The 22,721-nt window shown below is 33.7% G+C and overlaps 4 protein-coding genes across 11 annotated transcripts in view; 3 read left to right on the plus strand and 1 right to left on the minus strand.

The window, feature by feature from the left end:
• Positions 1 to 4,031: 4,031 nt before the first annotated feature.
• On the plus strand, positions 4,032 to 6,739 carry LOC111499564 (AP2-like ethylene-responsive transcription factor AIL5). The gene is made up of 9 exons (XM_023151153.1): positions 4,032 to 4,599; positions 4,719 to 4,801; positions 5,171 to 5,179; positions 5,396 to 5,484; positions 5,569 to 5,642; positions 5,717 to 5,767; positions 5,841 to 5,917; positions 5,993 to 6,531; positions 6,566 to 6,739. The coding sequence occupies exons 1-8, from the start codon at positions 4,142 to 4,144 to the stop codon at positions 6,526 to 6,528; spliced, it is 1,377 nt and encodes a 458-aa protein (XP_023006921.1). The 5' UTR covers positions 4,032 to 4,141; the 3' UTR covers positions 6,529 to 6,531; positions 6,566 to 6,739.
• Positions 6,740 to 11,162: 4,423 nt separating this feature from the next.
• LOC111499529 (VIN3-like protein 2) lies at positions 11,163 to 15,686 on the plus strand. 7 transcript variants are annotated; one of them, XM_023151102.1, is made up of 5 exons: positions 11,163 to 11,358; positions 11,469 to 11,570; positions 12,596 to 13,271; positions 13,419 to 13,738; positions 14,214 to 15,686. In XM_023151102.1, the coding sequence occupies exons 2-5, from the start codon at positions 11,546 to 11,548 to the stop codon at positions 15,407 to 15,409; spliced, it is 2,217 nt and encodes a 738-aa protein (XP_023006870.1). In that variant the 5' UTR covers positions 11,163 to 11,358; positions 11,469 to 11,545; the 3' UTR covers positions 15,410 to 15,686. The 7 variants fall into 7 exon arrangements, with proteins under 7 accessions (XP_023006870.1, XP_023006864.1, XP_023006878.1 ...); XM_023151096.1 differs by having other exon boundaries at positions 11,485 to 11,570; XM_023151110.1 differs by lacking the exon at positions 11,163 to 11,358 and adding an exon at positions 12,027 to 12,161 and having other exon boundaries at positions 11,485 to 11,570.
• A 2,697-nt stretch (positions 15,687 to 18,383) lies between these two features.
• LOC111499666 (U4/U6.U5 small nuclear ribonucleoprotein 27 kDa protein-like) lies at positions 18,384 to 19,669 on the minus strand. 2 transcript variants are annotated; one of them, XM_023151305.1, is made up of 2 exons: positions 18,838 to 19,669; positions 18,384 to 18,707 (listed from the first exon to the last, which is right to left on the minus strand). In XM_023151305.1, exon 1 carries the CDS (start codon positions 19,536 to 19,538, stop codon positions 18,864 to 18,866), a length of 675 nt encoding a protein of 224 aa, XP_023007073.1. In that variant the 5' UTR covers positions 19,539 to 19,669; the 3' UTR covers positions 18,384 to 18,707; positions 18,838 to 18,863. The 2 variants fall into 2 exon arrangements, with proteins under 2 accessions (XP_023007073.1, XP_023007065.1); XM_023151297.1 differs by having other exon boundaries at positions 18,384 to 18,720.
• Positions 19,670 to 22,189: 2,520 nt separating this feature from the next.
• Positions 22,190 to 22,721, plus strand: part of LOC111499616 (probable receptor-like serine/threonine-protein kinase At5g57670) — a 3,353-nt gene continuing 2,821 nt past the window's right edge. The window contains exon 1 of the mRNA XM_023151225.1: positions 22,190 to 22,658. Coding sequence (XP_023006993.1) covers positions 22,433 to 22,658 — 226 coding nt within the window. The 5' untranslated portion in view covers positions 22,190 to 22,432. The remainder of the gene's footprint in view (positions 22,659 to 22,721) is intronic.

A 22,721-nucleotide genomic window follows, 5' to 3' on the forward strand; every position in this document is an offset into this window, starting at 1 on the left:
GAAAAAGAGTCGAGGGTTTGTCTTAAAGGACTTGCATTTTTTGAAAAATATGGAATCTGAAGAAAACTTTGGTGGGAAGAAGTTGATATCTCTAACTTACCTCAAGAGATGAGATAAGGATCAGAAAAGTTACAAGGGCGCTTCTCATCAACATACCACTGTAAGTTGTAATCACAAAGAACTTTATTAAGATAAGGTAGTTTAGAATCCAAATTCATTCAAAGATGTCCCACCTTGCCCATAAGTTTTAGGTAAGAAAAATCTAAAGTAAGAAAAACATGAAATGCAGATAATGATTAATATTCTATGCAAAAACATGGAGGAATAAAATACATTTGAAAAAAAGGCATGTGAAAATAGATCATACACAAATAAGAAGCCGCTAACGTGAGGAATCATTCCATCCACAAAATCCCCATAACTTTTTATACTTATTTTGACTGTAAGACATTATTATCTCTAGTTTCCATTATCTTCTTCTCTCTCTGGAATTTAGCTTCAAGTTCACATTATTAAGAACGAGATAAAGGGAATCAGAAAGCAAATTCAAACACTGCCCCGCCGAACTCTCTGCCAATCCCCTTTTTCCTATTCGCTTTTGGTAGATACAAAAAGACAGCCTCTCCATTTAATCCCCTTTGGCCGATTTGGAACTGTTCATATTCAATTTTGATGCCTTAATTTAAAGGGGATAGCCTTCCCAATTCTTTAATCCTTTATGCGTCTTTCTTCTTTTAGACAACCATTCTGTGCGGAATCATTCAGTTTTGTCTCCACGTTTCAGATCTTACTTGTTCTTTTTTTAACTAAAATAAGTACTATCATATATTACATCCATGCTCCATTTATACGGCTTATATTCTTTTATAAAAATAATAATAAACCATGTCGGCCGATCTTGTATGCATTATCTTCAATTATAGTTTTGCTTTTTAATTGTTATACTTACTGAAAATTCCTTCCTGTTCGCTAAAAATGACGTGTGAAATTGCTGACTAGGTGTTTATTATTATTTTTTTTTTATATAAATAAAACTCTCCTAATCAGTTTCTAAAGTTTTATGAAAACTATTTTTAGCTAAATTCTAACCTCGATAAGCCATAGAAACTAAGTTTATAATAACATAAGCCTAAGCCTAACTACCATAAGTTGACTTAGTGGTTAAGAAGGCTTATGATAAAGGGTCTAGAAGAAATGAGTTTAAGGTATAATGCACTAATGTAAGATTTAATATCCCACTGGATATATTGGCAAGGTCAAATAGGTGGTTTCTAAAAATAGTTTAGGTTCACTTAAGCCAACCTGGATGCACATAATGTACTAGAACTTTTAAGAGTATATTTATTAAGTGCTTGGTGGCCTACATATTAACATTAATCAAACAATATTATTATTATTAATTTTAGCTTAGCTTAATAGAAAGATTAGAACTTTTGAGGAAGAGAAACAATTTCTTAACTGGTTGATAGTCCCTCCTATAAGGCAGGCGTCAACAGGTTTAAACGTGATCTTCATATTTATAATATTAAATTGACCAATAAAAAAAGAAAAAACAAAACAAAACAATTGACTATATGTTAATAAATGTCTGACTTGTAATTCATTCGGGTCCAACTTTTATAGCCATGTAGAATGGGCGTAGGCATTCATATTTAAAATAATATATATTTTTTTTTTTAAGAAAATGCCATAACATCATTTCTTCCATATCCAAATTTCCAATATAATAAAGTACCAAATAATTGAAAGTTTAATAAGTAATTTACTGAAAGAAAAAAAAAAAGAAATATAGGAGATGTGAGAAGAGAGGAATTGTGCAGAAAACTGCAAGTGGAAGTGGATAGGGAGATGGATGAATGTGATTTGGTAATGGCATCCACATGAATGCATGTTAGACTGCGGACACGTGTCGCCAATTTTGCCCATTACCATATTAAAATTTGGACACGTGTCAATGTTGGATTGAAGGATGCCAGAGGTTGCATGCAATGATATGAATAATATCTAGTTATTGAAGGGGCTGTCAGCCTGTCAAAGAAATAGGAGCTAAAATCAAACATTTATTTATTTATTTATTTACCTTTAACTTTAACATCACATAAATAGGAACAGAAAATTGAATCCTTTACCTATTAAGATTTGTAGGATGAACCCTTCAATTAGGCTTAAATTAATAATATCTTAATGGGTTAATTTAGTTTTATAGTTACTTTTTTAAATGAAAATTGGAATGGAGAAAAGGCAAATATTAAATAATGAAAAGACACTGACCCATAAAAAGCAATAAATTTAAATTTGGGCTGCCATTCATTTATTCCATTTCTAATTTAGTAGGGACTGGTTTAGAAAACAGAAAAGTTTGTATTTTGAGGGTAAAAGTGGAACTAATGAAATTAAAATCATATTTAGCCTCATCATCATTCAATTTGATGAACTTTAAATATTTTGTTCTAGTCTGGCTGTTGTAAATCAACCTATTATTCTATTACAAATACTTGTCTACCCACCTATCTACTCACAAAATGAATAAATTTGTTTTTTTTTTTTAAATCTTCTAGAATAATATACAAACGTGAAGGGAAATTCGAACTTCTTATCTCTGGGTCAAAGTTATGTCTTAGAAACAACCCATGTATAGAATTCATAAAACTAGATTTGATAGTTGATTGCCATGACATTTTTTGTGACATAGTCATCTTACTTACTCCTCGTTTTGAAAATAAAGACTATCCTCACAAACAAACACAGAGTCCTTCTAACATGTTTTGTCATAACTCACATGCATTTTATAAAAGTTCACAAGAAGTCACCCAACATAAAATTAATCAAAGTAAAACACACTCTAATTGAGCTATCGGAAAAAAAATACACATTGTTCGTATAAGTAAAATGAATGAAATTAAAAAATAATAACAATAATTAAAGAAGAATAACTAATAGTAAAATGGTAAAAGAAAAGAGGGAAAGAAGAGGGGGGAGGGAATTGTCCTGTGCGTGAGGCAGTTAGTCAGAAGAAAGGACTACACACCTCCCTCTCGTTTACACAAAATTAAATATAAAAAACTAAAATAAATTAAAAAAAATAAAAATAGAGAGAAGAATTATAAAGAAATTCATGGATCACATGTTGTCCCCTATTCCACAGTCTTGCTTCCCCACTTTCATACACACCATTACATTCTTCCCATGCTGTCTTTCTACTACATAATAATAAATAAACAAATAATTCTTGCACAAAAATAGAACAATCAAATTTATAATTATATATAAAAATATATATATGTATATATTTTTTACTTTTATTTATGGAAGTTAGTCAAAAGTATTTTAATTTTAAAGTCCAACACAAAATTTTATCGCCCTGATTTTGCACAATAATTTATTTTCTCTCAACTTACTTTCTTCGTTTTCTTTTGTTTTTTTCTTCAAAAAAGTAAATGCTTTATTGGGTTTGGTCAATTATCAGTATTTAAAAATAAATAAATAAATACGACACCGTTTTCTCATCCCATCATACTCTTCCACTTGGCTCTCTTCCTCTCTCCCCCCTCTCTCTACATTATTATATATTTATTATTCCTCTAAATTAATTCATTTTTTTAATTCAAGTAAATCCAAGAAAGAGAGACACGATATTATATCATATTCATGTATTAATTGGTTTTTTAATTATATAAAATTCAAAAATGATACTTTGGATAAACTGAGGATTAATATTTAAATACCCTTATGTTTGGAAATAAATGAGGAAATTAGGAAATAAGATTCTAAATTGAATTTGAATTGTTATAACCTCAAAAATCAAATAGATTTTAAAAATTAAAAAAAAAAAACAAATATAAAGGTTAATTTAAGTGATAATTATGATTGAAAGTAATAGAAAAGAGAGGCATTTTATTATTATTATTATTATTATTATTATTATTATTATTGATTTAATAAGAAAATTAAGAACCTCGAAGATGGTGCAAAACCCCCCTCGCTGTTTCCTCCTCTATATCTGTGTCATCCCCCTCCTCACCCTTCCTTCCACCCCCAATATCTCATTTTCTTCTCATTTTTCTCTCGCCGCCGCCACCACCACCACCACCACCACCACAACAACCACCGCTTCACTGCGAAGCCACCAATTTTTTATAGAATGAACTCTTCTTCCTCTTCTAATTCTTCCTCGTCTTCCTCTTCTTCCTCCTCTTCAAATTGGCTTGCTTTTTCTCTCTCTAACAATCCCAACTCTCTCTCTCTATTCCACCACCCTAATCCTCCCGATCTCTCCATTTTCTCCCCCAAGCTCGAGGATTTTCTCCGGGGAGCTTCCACCCCTCCGCCGCTGCCGTCTCCCTACCAGTTTTCTCCCCATCAAACGCCCCTCACTTTCTGTGAAGAATCCGAGATTTGCGATTCTGATCTCAAAACCATAGCCGCTAGTTTCCTCCGTGGATCTCCCTCCCAGTTCCCCGAACAACACCTTCAGCAGCATCTCCACGCGCCGCCTCCCCACCCTCTGCCTGATACCCTAACCAATCCACCGCCGCCGCCTCCCAAGAAGTCCGTCGATACTTTCGGCCAACGTACCTCCATCTACCGCGGTGTTACAAGGTAACAATTCATTAAAAATAAAATATAAAAAAAAACCCTTTATTTATTTATTAATTTACTTATTTGGGGTTTCATAAAAAATGATTTATATGTTATTTAAATGTTATTATATGGTTCAGACACAGATGGACTGGTCGATATGAAGCTCATTTGTGGGATAACAGTTGCAGAAGAGAGGGTCAGAGTAGGAAAGGAAGACAAGGTAATTTCTTTTTTTTTTTTTTTTGTACTTGTTATTAATAATTATTTATTTTTGCTCTGGACGAACCCAAAAATTTATTTTTAGGGTTTCCAAATGTGGAATAAAACAACCACATTTATGTATAAAATGCTGTCTCTTCTTTTTTACCTCAAAAAAAAAAAAAAAAAAAGCTGTTTTTTCTCTGCAAGATTACTGTCCTTTTTCCTAATGAAAATTCAGAAGATATTTTTTTAGAAAAATTAAAACTTGAATGAATTAGGGTTTTTTTTTTTTGTAAGATTCTGATGTGGGTCTTTGTTTTTTTCCATCTTGTTTTGGTGATCGGACGTGATTGATCGTTGCTGCCATGGATGGATTCTCATTTCTCAGTTTATTTGGGTGAGTTTTTATTTATTAAAAAAAATATTAAGTTGTGATATAAATATAGAAATGTATGATTGAGTCATCACAAAAAGAACACAGATCAGACAGTGTGTCTGTCTGGGTTTCGACAGTGCCAAAGATTCTCTTCAAAGATTTATTCTCTCATTCAATTTGAATTTGAATTTCGAATAACTTATTATTATTATTATTAATTATGTCTTTTGTGATTAGGTGGTTATGACAAGGAAGAAAAAGCAGCTCGAGCTTATGATCTCGCTGCTCTCAAATACTGGGGTCCGACCACCACCACCAACTTTCCGGTGAGTTTTTTTTTTTTAAATTTCCCTACTTTTTTCCATTTTTTTATTTTTTTAAAAATGTTTTTTTTCTTCTTCATTTTAAAGGTGTCGGATTACGAAAAAGACCTGGAGAATATGAAGAACATGACCAGACAAGAATTTGTCGCTTCATTAAGAAGGTATTAACATTAACATCTAAACATTTTAATTATTTTTTACAATTTTTTCAATTTTTTTTTCTCTTTCAAAATAGGAAAAGCAGCGGTTTCTCTAGAGGAGCTTCTATTTACAGAGGTGTAACAAGGTATTTAATAATTTTTTTTTTTTTTTTTTCTTTTCTGAAGTGTTTATTGAAAACGACATGTTTTGTTGTTCAGGCACCACCAACATGGCAGATGGCAAGCAAGAATCGGGAGGGTTGCTGGCAATAAAGATCTCTACCTTGGAACTTTCAGTAAGCTCTCTAATTAATTAATTATGTTTCAATTTAATTATTGTTATTATATGATTAATTATTTTATATAAATAGGCACTCAGGAAGAAGCAGCGGAGGCGTATGATATTGCGGCCATCAAATTCCGAGGCCTAAACGCTGTCACCAACTTCGATATAAGTCGCTACGACGTCAAAAGCATTGCCAGCAGCAACCTTCCCATCGGAGGCATGTCGGCCACCAAATCCAAACCCACCACCGACTCCTCCGCCTCCGAAGACCGCGACGTGCACCATTCTCCCGTCTCCTCCACCGCGACTCTCCTCCCATCTCACCCCAACACCTCCACTCTAACCTTCGGAATGCCGCCCATCAAACAAGACCCATCCGACCAATACTGGTCCATGTTCGGCTACAACGTTCCCCCACCAACATCCTCATCCTCCTTCACAATGTTCCAACAACCTTCAAACACCGCATCCACAACGTTCCCCGCCGTCGCCGACCTACCTCCAACCGCCTCGCCGCCGCTCCCCGAAGGCGGCGCTTACGAGCAGCACCAACAATTTGCAGCCCCGATAGCTTTAAGTAGAGCAAGCCTGTTTCAAACGCCAATATTTGGAATAGAATGAAAGGCGTGAAGGGAGGGTTTTGACATTTTATGAATAGGTGGATAATATGGTAGCTGCCACTAAGCTGACTGTGTAGTAATCAAAGCTGTGTACTGACCTTTTTTTTTTCTTTGTTTTTTTAGATTATGCTTTTTTCTTTTCTTTTATTATGTATTTTCTTTACCTTCAGTCACTCACTATATTTTGTCTTTGTTATGGGCAAATTTTATATTAAAAAAAAAAAATGGTCCTTTTCCATTCCTATACCCATTTCATAATTACTTAATCTCGTTTAAAACTTATTTAATTATTTAAATTTCTTAAATTAAGCTTATGAATATTTATTATAGTATGATCTATGTTTCTTTTAGATATTTTTTGAGTTAGAATTTGAAAGCTAAATTAATAATTTTAAAAAAACTTGTTTTTGTTTATGAGATTTAGTAAATTTCAGTTTTAGTTTTTAATTTTAGAAAATTAAATCAGCTTCACATATGTGAGAATATAATATGATAAAAAAAAAAATTGTGGAAAAATAAGTACAATTTTAATTTTAATTTTTTATTTTATATATATATGAATAAGTTTTTAACTTAAATGTTGGTTTATTTTTATTTTTTTTGAATGAAAATGAGGTGTGGAAAAATAAAAATAACTATAAAACTCTTAAACTCTCAAAAGTTTCAATAATACCTTTAAAGTTTTAAAAAAATCTAAAAAATATTGTTAATATTGTTATTATTATTTTTTTATTTATCAAAATACGATACCCTCAAATTTTTAATAATTTATTAAATTTTTAAAAAATACTTTTTAAAGTCAAATGAGATGCAGAACTAAAATATATTTTTATTAATTTAGGAGAAAAAAAAAAAAAAAAAAAAGAAAAAAAAAAGGGCAGAAGATTGGGAATCTAGCGTGGAGGGGTTATTGGTCAGCTTTTGGGGAGTTGGTGTGGGTTTGAAGTTGCACAGACTTCTTACTCAAATTACTCTCTTTTCTCTTAATATTTTATCACCCAATCTACCTTTTCTGTACTACAATACCACCCTTTTTTTCTTTTTTTTTTTTTCTTTCCATTTTTAAATTTATGTAAACTCATATTAAATTATGATAAAAGAAAGGTAATTGAGTTGAGTATCTCGTAAAAAAAGCTCTTTTGAGTTAAAAATCGTCACGAGATCCGAGAAGGACTATCGATATTAATTTATGATATCGTATTATACGACAAAACAATGAATCCTTAATCTTTGCCATTTTCCTATAATATTTTTATTTTTATTTTTATTTTTTTGTAATAAGTGATAGCCAAAATGCATAGATACAACAAGGAACAAAATCAAAAAGAAAAAAGAAAAAGCCAAAAAATGACTCATCATAATTCACCCACATATTATATATTATATATTCACTTAAAAAAGGAAGGTCAAGCCAACCCTTTTTCTTTTTCTCAGTTTATCACAACACTCCTTGACCATACCAAAAGTAAATCCCTTCACTTTATTTATTATTATTCTTTTTTAAATATGTTTTTGTTTGAATTAAAAAAAAAAAAAATCCAAGAGCTTTTATGGTCTGATTTTCCTTTTTGTTTTTAAATAAAATTTAATAAATTTTAGAGAAAAATAAAATAGATGATGGAATGTCCTTTTGTACCTTTCGGCGAATAAATATTACATTACTCCTCATTCTTTCTTCTTCTTCTTCTTCCTTTGCCTTTTGAATTCTTTTCTTTTCCTCTCGACTTAAACTCAATTAATTTAAATTCTTACACTACAAACCTATTACACAAATAATAAATAAATAAATAAATAAATAATAATAATAATAATAATAATTGGGAAAAGAGTGTGAGATGTGGTTGGGCACATGCTATTTTCCTGAAAAGGGCAACATTTTGAACAAACTCAACAAAGCAAATCTTAGTCAAATGTAATTACTATGCTGCAAAAAGATGACAACTTTTTTTATTTTTTTATTTTTATTTTTATTATTTATATAATATTTATGCTTTACTTACAAACATTTTGTGTCGGCCATAATACTCCGCTTCCCTACTTCCTCTTCTTCCTTTTTCTATTATTATTATTATTATTATTATTATTATTATTATTACTATCTTTACCTTTTTCTTTTTATATTCCCTCCTTTTTCTCTCGTCGTTTTGCTTTGACTAAGGATTTTCAATTTTCCTTTTTAAAAAAAAAATAAAAAAAAAAAAAAGGAAAACTCTATATTCATTCATAATTTTTTAATTTTGGTAAAAATTTTAGATATGTATAAGGTTAGTTTAATTTTATGTATAGGGTTAAATTATTAATTTTGTGGTAATCTATTCGTCACATCAAAAATCATTAGAGGTCCCATTGAATAAGTTGAATCATTTTTTTTTTTTAACTTAGATAAATATATAGCGCTATCATTTCCTAGTTTCTCTTTTTTGTTTTTTAGTAAGATTTGTATGGTTGGTTGTTGGAGTTATGATAATAATGATGTGGCAATGAGCCCACACGTGCTTTCTGACTACTCTCCTCTTGCCCATGCGTGTGAATCTCTCTCCCAAATCTAATAACAATTTTCTATTATTATTATTATTATTATTATTCCAACGTGTCAACACCAATTGGGCCTATGGGTTTGATTTTATGGGCCTACTACTGTGTAACAACATCCTGCACTCGGGCTGGGCTTTCCGCTCCAAAAGAATCCTACTATACAAATGGATGGTTTAATCCATCATGTAATACTAACCCAAAACAAGAATATTGGTGCAGCTATGGACCACGTAGGATATAATAATTCTTCCACCACCATAATTCAATTTCGGAACAAAAAGGAAAATAAATATTATTATATTCCAATCACAAATCTTATATCGCTCTCTCCAAGTCGGTGGAGACTTTTCGTGTCAATCAACGGTTAGGATTTAGGACATTATCTCAATTTTAACTTCAATTTTTAAATCCATTCTATATTTTGTTTTAAAATATTTTAATAATGTTCCATTAATACTTTATATAAAAACAAATATCCTTCTTAAATGTTACTATTTAACTTATTTTTAAAAAAATTATAAATGTTGACAAATGTCAAATATTTAATTATTTGATCATAATTAGAAAAGTCATGGTATTGAAACTTGACCTTTTTTCCCCCTAAATGCTCATGATAAAAAGAAACAGTTTGGAGGTTGGACTTTTTGTATTAAATACTAATTAAGTTGTCTTATTGCATTAAGATTTAATTAATATATCTATTTACAAATCACGTGCACACCCATTCCACAACTTTTTCAATCATTCCCACAATTTAGATCTAAAATTTGGACTCATATAAATATTATTTTCTATTAAACTTTCATTCTTAAACTCTTTAATTTTTCCCAATAAAATTTTCTTTTTTTTGGGTTAAAAATAAATCGTTATAATTGAAGACGACGACTATATCTTTAATTATATTTGCGTTGTTACCGAGCTCCTTCATTGATTGTGGGCACCCAAGCTACAACTCCCTCACCCACCTTATCTCCTACTCTCGTGCTAGTGTTATGCACTTGTCGCTTTCACCTTCCTGTCTTTACTTTTCGTTTTCTTTATTCATATCAATCTTTATAGTTTTAGTGTCTTAAGCTAATGGAAATTTTTTTTCGTCCACTATTGCCCTTAACATTGAGATTCTAGTTCACTTATTATTATCTAGATTTCTTAAATTAAAAAAAAAAAATTATAAATTTGGCTGAATTTTCAACAAAGGCCAATATAGAATTAATTTGAGATTTGACTTAAAAAAAAAAAAATATGGTTTCTCAAAATAGAAAAAATAAAAAGAAGAGAATATCATCCACCCATTTTATTATAATTTTATCATTAAAAAATCTGAAAGAATATTGCCTCTAATGGGAAATCAATGGACAATTCAACGTGTTTGATTTTCGAATATACATTTTTTTTTTTTTAAAGAAATGGAAGCCAAAAATGGTAATTTTATGTATATTTGAATGAATCATATGGGTTTTGGCTACCAACATTAATAACTATAATGGTTGGTCCAATAAGAGTGGCACTGTGATTGGGCAATTATAGGCACACTAGACATGGCATGGGGAACACTATCATTCACCTATTCTGATTATACAAAAAAAAAAAAAAAATAATAAATAAAAATAAATATTTTAATTTTGTTTAAAATATAAACCCAATAAAAAGGAGAAAGAAAATATTTTTTCTCATATTAAAATCACTAATTAATTCAAGAATTTAAGTTTATGAGTTTACTTATGCCGGGAGAAATCAATATTAATATATAATGTCTATTTTGATGACATATTAATCATCTCCACTAAAATACACAATGTCTAAGTGAGTTTGAAAATGGCTTGTCACAATAATTTTGTTCGACATTTAAGAATTATATTGATATGATTAAGTTTAGAGCATGACTCTAATACCATATTATAAATTACGGATATCTACTATGGTAGGATATTATTCATTTTAAGTATAAGAGTGGATAATATTTATAGATTATAACCATAAGAGAGTTGGGAAATGAAGAGGAGATTTAAAGTTAAAAACAATAAGAATAATAATAATAAAGAAAGAACAAAAAAAAAAAAAAAAAAAAAAAAAAAAANAATCATGCAGCCGCTATGCTATTCTTCATTCATTTGATGATTTGATCGAATCACAGAGTGTCTCTCGATTAAACCTCGCTTCGACGCCACAGCTGCCTCATACTCTTTTATTTTCCCCTCTTTCTCTCTCGACTCCGCCAATCTCCTCTTCAAATTTCCTCTTCCGGACCTCAATCCATGGATTCCTTCATCCGCCTTCACTTTCCCGCTATTTTCTGGTACTGTTTTTCCCCTTTTTCTCTCCTTTCCTTCTTCATCAGTTTCTGTTCTTCTGATTTTTCTCTCGCTCTCTTTCTCTCCGCTCTTCCCTGGTTCATTATCCTTCCAGATTTCGTGCTTTGCAGGTCTGTTTTCGTTCGCTTTTGGTGGTAATGTGGTGGAATCACTGTCTGCTTTCTTTTCAATATGCCTTCCGATTCTTCCTCTGAAGGTAATCTGGTCAATCCTTCATGTTTTATTTCATCCTACCTTTTGACATCGATTTTTGGTTTTTTTTTTTTTATAACTGCCGGCCAATTTTCATTCTTCTAGTTTTGTAGTTGGATTCTTATTCACCTGTTGCTTCTATTGCAATTGTTTTTTTTTTTTTTTTTTTGTCGGAGTTCCATGCGCGCCCGACCTGCAAATTGAGGTAGTGAGGTTTTAGTGGTTTTGGTTCAATTAGCTCCATCTGTTGGTTTTCGCAAACATTCATGTGGAGCTTCTGCGAACACATTTCATAATGACGCTGTATTCAGAAATTTGTGCCGACTAATCATCGACTATGCAACGTAGATTTCTTGAGCTTCTTAGCTGCGCTAGATTCCAAGCTTTTTCGATGAACATAAAATTTGACTTCTTGAATTTATGGATTATAGTTAACCGTATCGATTGCTGGTTGGTGTAGCCTGGATGATCTCTTTGACAATCCGGTCTGAGTTCTCCGGTTCTACTTATTCTTTCCCTACTCCTGTCGGTAACAGTTAGGAAGCTTGCCATGTCCAATTACCCGAGTATCTTCGCTCATTAGAAGGTTCGTTTGGTAAGCGCAGTCAGTAATTGCATGAGAACTGTTCATTATGTTTGATTGCATTCTTGATTTTCAATCATAGGAGGTTTTAGAAATGATCCAAACTTCGAAGTTAAAGGGTATTTATGAGTTCAAATGGGTTGGGTTTTGGATTCAACCTGACACAATTCAACCATGTAGTACTTAACGTTGGATTAACTTCCGGTTGTTTATATATATATTAGTAAACTTATCATAAATGAATAAATTATTATTAATTAATCAAATTCAAATCGGTAAGATCCACCTCAATTTACTTTTACGACTCCATACATGTTCAACTTATTTGAAGTCAAATCCAATGTTACTCGACTCAAACTGGACGGCAGTTGGTACCCTTTTGACGTTTGTCTTTATGTTTTGTTTTTCTTACCTCTGATGTACGTTCTCGTCTATGTTGATACTAGGAGCTCCTCTTGATCCATCAAAATGCAGTAAGACGAGCATGGAGGAGAAAAGAAATTTAGTCTATGAAATATCAGATCAGCCACATGCTTCTGAACTGCTTCAGTCCTGGAGTCGTCAAGAGATTCTAGAGATCCTGTGTGCAGAGATGGGAAAAGAGAGAAAATATACCGGATTAACAAAATTGAAAATAGTCGAGAACCTTCTGAAGATTGTTAGTGAAAAGAAATCAGGGTCAACTGAGAATGTAGCAGACCTTGACCATCAATCTTCTTCACCATATCTTTCTCCAAATATTACCAAAAGGCAAAGAAAAATTGATCAGCCATCACGGCTACCAGTTCCGGAAAACAATATTCCTATCAGTAGCATTAGGAGTGACTCAAATATTGCAGTTTACTGCAGAAATTCAGCATGCAAGGCTACCTTAAATGAAGAGGATAAATTTTGCAAGAGGTGTTCATGCTGCATCTGCTATCAATATGATGATAATAAGGATCCTAGTCTATGGTTAAGTTGCAGCTCTGACCCACCATTTCAAGGCACTTCATGTGGTTTGTCATGCCATCTTGAATGTGCATTGAAGCATGAAAAATCTGGAATTTCTAAAGGACAGCAGGTTGGAGTTGAAGGGACTTTCTATTGTCTATCATGTGGAAAAGTCAACGACTTGCTTGGGTAATTACCGACTTTTACTGACCAACAATTCTGTTAAAGTCTTGCAACATCCTGGATATTTGAATACTATTTATTTTTGCACTGCATCAGACTTCCTTGAATATTTAGTATTTACTATATGAATGACACTTACATTCATTTCTGAAGGAGTTGGAGAAAACAATTGATGAAGGCAAAGGAAACCCGAAGGGTGGATATACTGTGTTACCGCATCTCTTTAGCCAAAAAGATTTTGAGTGAAGGTGAAAAGTATCAAGATGTTTGTCGGATCGTGGATGAGGCTGTGAAGAAACTTGAAGCTGAAGTGGGTCCTTTGACTGGTGTACCGGTTGGTACGGGCAGAGGCATAGTGAACAGGCTTTCTTCAGGACCAGAGGTTCAGAAACTCTGCACGTTAGCCATTGATACACTGGACTCCTTGCTCTCCAAGAAGATCTTGCATCAATCGCCCATTTCCATTATACAAGGTAATTTATTTTATGTAAGGCTACTAACAATTTTGCTCATCTCAATTTCTTTTGACTATGAATATCCCCCTTTGTTGGGATGAAATATGGTCCGAAGAATCTCGATAGTAGTTTCATGAACAATCTTTTGCTTGTGGTATTTGATTTTGTTGCAATTCTATGAACAAATAAAAAAGGGGATTCCATTTTTTTAGTTATTTAGATTTATGGGTCGAATAAACCAGGGCATTAAAATCAAAGCTTTTTGTATTGCTAGCAGTTGGAACAGCCTCCGCATGGTCACTCAGTGTACTTGTGCAGCTGCCCTAGAAGTAATTTAGCATGTAAGATAATCTTTTGAAGTGATTGCTGATATATTCAACAGAACTAAAAAACATATTGGAAATGATATTTGTGTTCAATTATATAGTGTTTCATTAAAGATTTAAAAAAAAAAAAAACAGAATCAGTAACCTGTCTTTTGCTAATATTGCAGACACAAATTTGGTAGCTACAAACTTATTAAGGTTCGAAGATGTTGATGCAACATACCTTACAGTGGTTATGGGTACCGAAGATGTTTCTTCTGGAAAAACTGTTGGTTACAGGCTATGGCATCGAAAGGCATGTGATATAGATTACCCTATAGAGCCAACTTGCATCTTGTCTCAACCCAATTTGAGGTTTGTCGTCCGAGGACTGACCCCATCTTCAGAATATTATTTCAAAGCCATTTCCTTTAATGGGACAGGAGATATGGGGATGTGTGAAGTTCAGATCTCAACTGCTAGTGCTCGGGAGGATCACCCAGGATGCTTGGTGATTGAAAGAAGTCAGAGTTCGGTTACCAACGTTAGTGAGCTCTCTAATCCTTCTTCAGTAGAAGATGAAACAAACAATGTAATGCCTTGTAGCGATCAGACTGATAGTCAAACAGAGAACTATCTTTCTTATTGCAAAGATCCTAACAAGATCATCACTGCTAACCTGTCTAAAGATGCAATAAACTGCACTGATGTCGGTGGAGGAGAAACAGCAAATGATTCTGTTTATTTGTTGGATGAGAAACATGTTACAAAGAAAAGTGGCATGCTGCCTGATCCTAATGTTTTAAAACATGAAGACAAACATTCCTCTGAGATTCATATCATTGAAGATACAAGCGTAAACAACGGGTCAAATTCTGCCGTCGTTCAAGAAGGAACTAAATGCCCACCATTTGTTAACAGCTCTGGGGCTGGATTGCCAGCTACTCCTTGCAAGATGGAAATACTTACGGATGTTCTTGGAAGGAGTGGACGATCGAAGTCCAGTGCCACGGATCGAGAAATCGGGTCTGAGGGAGACAAACTCCGACGTGGCAGCAAATCTAAGAAGAGAAGTGCAGAGATTCGAGATGCTGATTGTACGGCAAATGGTATTTCAGATAAGGATTTTGAGTATTATGTAAAATTGATTAGATGGCTAGAATGCGAGGGACACATAGATAAGAACTTCAGACAAAAATTCTTAACCTGGTACAGCTTGAGTGCCACATCCCAGGAAGTTAGGATTGTGAAGGCCTTTGTTGATAACTTCATTGAAGATCCATCAGCTCTTGCAGAGCAACTTGTGGACACCTTTTCAGAATGCATTTCAAGCAAGAAAACATGTGCTGTGCCTGCTGGATTCTGCATGAAGCTTTGGCATTGATCCTCTCAGAAAGCATCAAATTTAATAAGTCCTAGATTGGAATTATATCGGTTGTAGGCATTCTTTAGATACATTTCCTTTCTTTCTTCATTTAAACTGTCATCAATTGAATTGGCATCATCTTAGCTCTATTTAGCATACTTATGGCGCTAACATGTCATCCACATTCGTCATTTTTAACATATTCAACAGATTTGTAGATGAGTATGATTTAACATTCTTACTCACTGATTGATACCATTTAGCAATTAACTTATGAAACTTGTTTCTGGGGTTTTGAGTGCCTTCTCAACATGATTATGATTTATACACATCGTTAACCATAAAGTGTGAAATTGACAGGCAATCAGGTTCATGTTGGCTACAAGTTAAGAATCTGAGTTCTCGTCATTGCTTGAAATGAGATTGAAACGTCATTTTGAGGTCAAACAGAGCTTCAACGATTGATCTTTCCAATGAAGGATGGAAAATCTCAGAAACTCCCGATCACTGTAGATTCAAGCTATGCAAGATGATGAACAAAGCTTCAAAGAATAAATCTGAGAGAAAGTTGGTATAGTTATCATGATTCAAATTTTTAACTTTTTTGATTATAGAATATTATTCTTTTTTTAATGCTATTTAAGTCAAAATTATCTTTGTAACTAACCCTTTAAAATGAAGACAAAGATTGAGTGTGTCTTCAAATTGGGTGAATTTAATGATTTCTTACAATCTATCTAGTCAAGATCTAGAATTAAAAAAAAAAAAAAAAAAGTCGCGGTTGATGCTCTGACACATTCATCAACATAGTATACATAAAATGGTTGTCTTATGCTTCCTACTTCGATTGCCCGTGAGCTAATTTAACTTTTAAGAGTAAGGTTCCTGCTGTCATTTCTTAGCTTCAGTGATGACTTCTGCTTCAATGGCTTTCATTTGATCCTTCCACTGTTATTTTTGCCCCTTACCCCTCGTTCTTTAATTGAGGCCTCCTCATCTCATTTCCATGCAAGAAAGAGCCACCAGTTGTTTGTATCATGACTTGTTTTCTCCTCTTTTTTTCAACACTTTTTACATTACACTAGAAGTTCATCTATCCTCTCTCTCTCTCTCCCATTTTTTCTGCATCCATGTCTGCTGGACTCTCTTCATGTCTGGTGGTCAGACGCATGGTTCCAGTGGCCTGGCATAGGGTTGGATCCTTCCGAAGCAGATTGATTTCATGTACACATTGCATCGATCCCTTTTTCTTTTAAAATAAGATAACCTAAGCTAGTAGGGTGTCATTTGATTTATAAATAATCTAAGGTTACTGATAAGACTTTGCAGCATAACTACCATCATAAATTTATCACATTTGTTTGCTCTAATTGATTGAATGGTTTCCTCGGTGTACGAACATTGATGGACCCTGAACCAGCTACGACTACGTTGAAAGTAACTAATCTTACGTTTGAGGGGCAAGTAGGAAACCAAATTCAATTCAAGCGTCTAAATTCAGTCTGTCAAAGCATATCCATATTCTACTAAGCTGATAGAAGACATTGCACAATGAATACAAAAAATAAACGTAGCGGACTTGCAGAATTACAAGAGCTAAAGCAACAGGGAATCCTCCAATTCTTACAATGGGGTAATATACCCCTCCTTCCATATTCGAACTGTGCCTTCAACTAACCCACATATTAGACTTGCAAGGTTTCATGAATGCAATCTTACACAGACCATAGAGGGTTCAGACATGTGTTTCCCTTTCCATCTTGAAGACCATGAGTTCTTATCAGTAAATACCATCCCAATTTCCACAGTTCTTAGCTAATACGTACACAACAAGAGAATAAAGAAGGTTAATATTAAAAACTAATAATATATCCTCCCCTGGTCCGTTTGTAGCCCGAGTTTTGGACCTTGTTAGCCAAAATGGAGATGATGCTTGAACAAGCTAAGCTTTGTGGCACAGAAATATAACCAGTATGAAAGTACCCATTAGGATGGTGCTAGCTAGGGTTCAAACAAGAACGTGCCTAAAGAAAGCCCGAGGAAAATATAATAAAATTTAAACTGCTTGTCTAGGAGTGTTCGAGCTTTAGAGTGGACAATTTAAGAAGCTTGTCATTCCATCTACTTCTGAGATGTTTATGTTGCCAAGTTCTCCAAAGAGGATCTATTCTCGAAACCCTCTAATCCATCTCTACCAAAGAAGTTGAATACAATTTTTAGTCTTGGGATGACATCTCAGAGCTGGGACCTCAAAGCTCATAAAACCCTGCCTAACCAACAACGATGACAAGCAAATTCGAGAATTAATGCCATCAGACAAACTTTCCTCTAAAACACTATTTTCAAAACGACTACCCTGAGGAACAACTATATCGTTTTCTTTTCTTGAAAAGAAACAAAACCCATCAACCAACTTCAAAGACACGATCAAGGTCAACTTTTTCTTACTAAGAACTTATTTGTTCAGATTAAGCAGAAACAAATTCAGTAACAATATTTCATTACCAGATAATGCTTGAGCACATAACAATACTCCGATCTGCAAGCATCTCCTGTGGTCAATGATCTACAGAAGAATATACTCAGTTTCATATTTTACCATTCATTCAAGTTTTAGCCAACAACTCTAAGGTCTGTCCTATTTCATGTATCAGAAAGTCTGACAATGTACCTAAACTCACCATTTATTAACTTCCATCCACCGTTGGTTTGTAATAGCCATAATAAGACTAACTCACATACGAAATCGATGTGTCCATCGACCATCTATATAAGTTCAATATAGAATCAATATCTTGATACAAGAAGCTGCGTTCCTATAACACATCCAAAGGTTATGAAGTTGCATTGGAAACAAGTACATCATTTTGTCTCCTTAACAGCATTCGTAATTCTGAAATTATAATTTCAAAATTATTGTTCAATAAACTTTGGGGTCCTTCAAGTTCATTTGATAGTACTATAAAATATATGACCCTATCTTCAACTCCTATACAAGAAAAATGAACAGTTTGTATATACTTTGAAATGAGTGAAAAGTTCATATTGCCACAGTCAAATAACTACTGGTAACGTGTGTCTAACAATCCTCTGAAACAGATAAAATTGACAAAGAAACGGCTGTCCTCTCGATTGTATGAGACCAGGAAGAGGAGCAACGAAGAAGCACACAATTAACTGAACAAATTTATCTGAACATAAAAACCGAAATTCAGAGAGAAGGCCACATGCAGAATCACTCTCGTTCCAGTGACCATAACAAAGAACCTGGAAACGCCCCCGTTGCCGCTTAAACTTCAATGCAGAAGGCAGTGGTCTGTGCTTCACAACATTAATTTCGAAGAAGCCCAGTAATTATATTTGTTTTCAAATTACAAGTGGAGCTAGGAAACCATGGAAACAAATAAATCAAAAACTGAGAATTAATAGACCTGCAATCGACTAACCTCGGCGACCAAGCCAAATTAATTATCTACCGGGTCCTCTCGGCCGGCAACGGTCGGTTGAACCCACCACGACGATTCATGTATTGCCTAGGCTGCCGCTTGGTCACTGCCCTAACGCCACTTACATCAGCACCAGGGACGGGCTTGCCCTTCGTCGAATCAAAACCCACCGGAATACCTAATTTCTTCATCATCTCAATTTCATCCTCATCAGCCACAGCCTCCTCCACTACTTCTTCCCCACCAACCCTATCTTTGTTTTTCTTCTGCTTGTGCTGCTCTTTCGCAATGCCATCAACGAAGTCCGACACTACTTTCTGCCTCTCCTTATCATCATCCACAGTCAAATCCCGGCGATGCCGTTTCCGAGCGTGTTCCGGGGACGGCGAGCGATGGCGGCGGCGAAGAGATCGGTCCTCAGGGGAACGAGAAAGAGAACGCGTACGGTGCTGGTCCGGCGAGCGGGTGCGAGAACGAGTGTGGCGGGATCTGAGGCGGTCGGGAGTGTGTGACCTTTTACTCCGACCACGCTCCCGTTCTCGGTCACGGTCGTCTCGATCCCTACGCCGCTCCCGTTCCCGGTCCCGGTCCCGGTCACGTTCACGGTGGTCACGGTCTCGCTCCCTATCCTTGTATCTATCACGGTCTCGATCTTTATCTCTGTCGCGACCCCTGTCCCGATCGCGTTCACGGTCGACCATGTCGGATTGGTGAAAAACTCCGGTACTGTCAGGAAGCTTGGAGAGAAGGGGCAGTCGGATTTGGGGTTTTTGCGAATGAGCGGGAAAAGCCCTTCGCTTTCTGCAAAATTACCGAAACAGCCGCTTAGTTTCGGATATCCGGAGGAGGAAGATGAAACCGGTTCTCGTGTTGAAATGGGCCTGGACAATTCGTGAAGAATGATTGGGCTATTGACTCTATTTATGGGCTTATTTGGGCTTTCGAATTCGGCAGATCAGATTATTTGGGCCCAAATAATCAAGATGGATGAATTTATGGGTCCACTTCTAAAGGGCCCAACTATGGTTGTACACATGTAACTAAGTATAGGTAATTGTAACCTATAATGTATATGTGTCTATATGCACTAAAGCCTTAATCCATTTAATTTTCTAGCCTAACTATAGCTATTAGTGACTATAATGTGCATAGAGGGGTAGTTTTCAACTAAACATACCCATAAAAATGGTGTTATCCATAATGTTCGTATATATTCATAACTACACCTATATAACTATTTGTACCTAATTCTAACGATGAAGTATATGTATCTACATGCCCTAACCATCTCTCCGAACTTCAATCTTTGTCTTTATCTACTCTATCATCGTTTCTACTACGTTCCCGAGTTAACCCTACTATTGTTTTTACATCCAAACCTGACTCTCTCTCTCTCCCTCACTTCTTTTATATAAATATTAAGAAATATTCGAAACTATTTAACTTTATACGACATGCTACATGCACCATCTTTTCTTAGTCATGTACGATGATTTTTAAAATTAAAAAAAAAAAAGGGGGAAAAATAATATAAAGAATTTTTGTATGAATGGGCTGGTGTATATAATTAAATAGGGGAGCAAAGGAATAGCCAACAACCCTTTTGGAATAAATAATTTGAAAAAGAAAATGTATTGGAATTTGTATATATATGTGAAAGGCATGCTTATACCAAGAATGGGGAAAACGAAGGGCAGCTCAACCCCTACCCCATCTCCCCACATGCATGCCCTCCCTTTTTCATTCTCTTCAGACCAAACCCACAAAATATAAATATTAAAATAACAAAAATCAATTACCTTTTTCAATATCCTAAAACACACCACTCCCAACACTTATTTTATTTTCACCAAAATAGTTATTTTTAATTTTTAATTTTTCAATATAATATTTATTATTAAATTATTAAAGAATATTTTTCTTTTAATGTAGGAAAAATAAAAATATAAAAATATATTTATATTAAGTGAGAAGAGATATAATCAGGCAAGGCGCAAATGGAGAATATAATCTCGATTTTAGCCTCATATATCTAATGGAAAAAAAAATGTTCTCAACTCTCCTCCATCCCTAGTTTAAACAGGGGATCTCCTTTCCAATTGGGGGGTTTCCATGGGACCCAGATAATTATTTTTACGGATTTTAATTATCTAACCTTTTATTATTTTTTTTTTATTATTTATGAATGTAGCTAAAGTTTTCATTTTTAATAAACAAAAAAATAATCATAATAAAAAATTAAAAGAGCTCATAAATGAAAATATAAAAATATGGTGGACAAATGATACTAAAATAATGAAAAAGACTATTTAATTATAATATTAAAATTGTTTAGCTTTCTATTATTGCTAAGAGAGTAAAATGAACTCGAATGTATCCAACAAATTGCATGTAAATGCATACTACGTATGATTAATTTAGGTAAAATATCATTATCTTGTTAAGTATGATTAATTTAATCAATAAATTAATGGGGAGAAATTAAAGAAATAAAAAAGGAAAAAGATGTGAGTTTGATTTCGTTGATGTGAATTGTGATGAAATTAGGTGTATGTATAAATAAGTAGCCTTCATTTTAAATGGGTGAAGGCTCCTTTATCTTTGTTGGTGGGTGAGAAAAACATCCCTTTCTATTATCTTTATATTAATTATGAAAAATATAATTTTTATGGATTTGAATATAATTTTGTTAAGAGGTTAAATGTTTAAATTTTGGCAAAGTTTCCATACATATTTTCCCATTTATTATTTTGGAATTTTGTAATAAAAGTTTTTGCTTTTACAAAAATGAATTGAATTTAATACTCCTATTGATGTTGGCAGAAAAAGACATTGAATAGGAACCCTATTTTAAGGATCTAAACAATGTGTTAATGTTTCTCGAAATCAGAATCATCCATGTGATGTGAGTTAATAAGGGTCAAAAAGGGATCATTTCCAAACTTTCAAGTTTAGTTTTAAATCTAAAAACATGAACCATTTTTAAACCATAAAAACATTAAATTGTAATTTTTTAAAAATTATTGGTCGTGTCTTATTTTATATTAAAGTTGGAATGAAATGATATAATTTGATTGAATAAAAATAAATGCACAAAATTATATATTATTTTGTAATCATAAGATGAAAGAAGAAGGCGTATTAATTAAAACAATCACTAAATGAAATAAATAGTTTATAGTTTAGTTAATGTGGATTAAACTAAGATAGGTGTAATAATTATATTATCTAGAAAAGCTGAATTAAATTAGTTTAATACGATGATTAAGGGGAAAATGGGGAAGAACACCGGGTGTGGCAGAACAGACAAAGACAGTCATCTTTCTTGAAGTATATTGTAAAAACTAAACCACCATGGACAGCGCCACGCGTAGTTGCGAGCATTATACAAACTCTTCTCTTCATCAGCTACGAGTCTGCCATTCTCTTCTTCTTTCTTCTCCTTAAATTCATTTTTCTAAACCACAAACAAAACAGAGCCTTCTCTTAAAAACACTTGTCCCTCTGTTTCTGTTTCTTGTACCTCTGTTCTTATCTCCTTCTTCTTCTTCTTCTTCTTCTTCTTCTTCTTCTTCTTCTTCTTCTTGTGCTGTGCATGACCTCAGACCATTCTCCTCGCAATCCACGAAGAATGAAGTACATAAGGAACAACAGCTTCAGACGCCTCTTCTCTCTCAAACGGCGTAGTTTAGGAGACGAATCCCCAAATCCAGATGCCTCTCAAAACAGAGATTGCTTTCTCCTAGAACATTCTCGAAGACCCTTTTGGAAATGCTTCTCTTTTGAAGAAGTTTTTGAAGCCACTGATGGATTCAGCTCAGGTACGCCAAAAAAAAAAAAAAAAAAAAAAAAAAAAAAAAAAAAAAAAAAAAAAAAAAAAAAAA

Source organism: Cucurbita maxima, unplaced genomic scaffold (genome assembly GCF_002738345.1).
Source record: "Cucurbita maxima cultivar Rimu unplaced genomic scaffold, Cmax_1.0 Cma_Scf00002, whole genome shotgun sequence".
NCBI classification, from domain to species: domain Eukaryota; kingdom Viridiplantae; phylum Streptophyta; class Magnoliopsida; order Cucurbitales; family Cucurbitaceae; genus Cucurbita; species Cucurbita maxima.

Coding starts and splice junctions, on each gene's coding strand:
- LOC111499564 (XM_023151153.1), top strand. CDS start 4,142: ATGAACTCTTCTTCCTCTTCTAATTCTTCCTCGTCTTCCTCTTCTTCC. Junction 5,768..5,840: donor ATTTACAGAGGTGTAACAAG/GTATTTAATAAT, acceptor TTTGTTGTTCAG/GCACCACCAACATGGCAGAT. Junction 5,918..5,992: donor TCTCTACCTTGGAACTTTCA/GTAAGCTCTCTA, acceptor TTATATAAATAG/GCACTCAGGAAGAAGCAGCG.
- LOC111499529 (XM_023151102.1), top strand. CDS start 11,546: ATGCCTTCCGATTCTTCCTCTGAAG. Junction 11,571..12,595: donor TTCCGATTCTTCCTCTGAAG/GTAATCTGGTCA, acceptor TGTTGATACTAG/GAGCTCCTCTTGATCCATCA. Junction 13,739..14,213: donor GCCCATTTCCATTATACAAG/GTAATTTATTTT, acceptor CTAATATTGCAG/ACACAAATTTGGTAGCTACA.
- LOC111499666 (XM_023151305.1), bottom strand. CDS start 19,538: ATGGTCGACCGTGAACGCGATCGGGACAGGGGTCGCGACAGAGATAAA.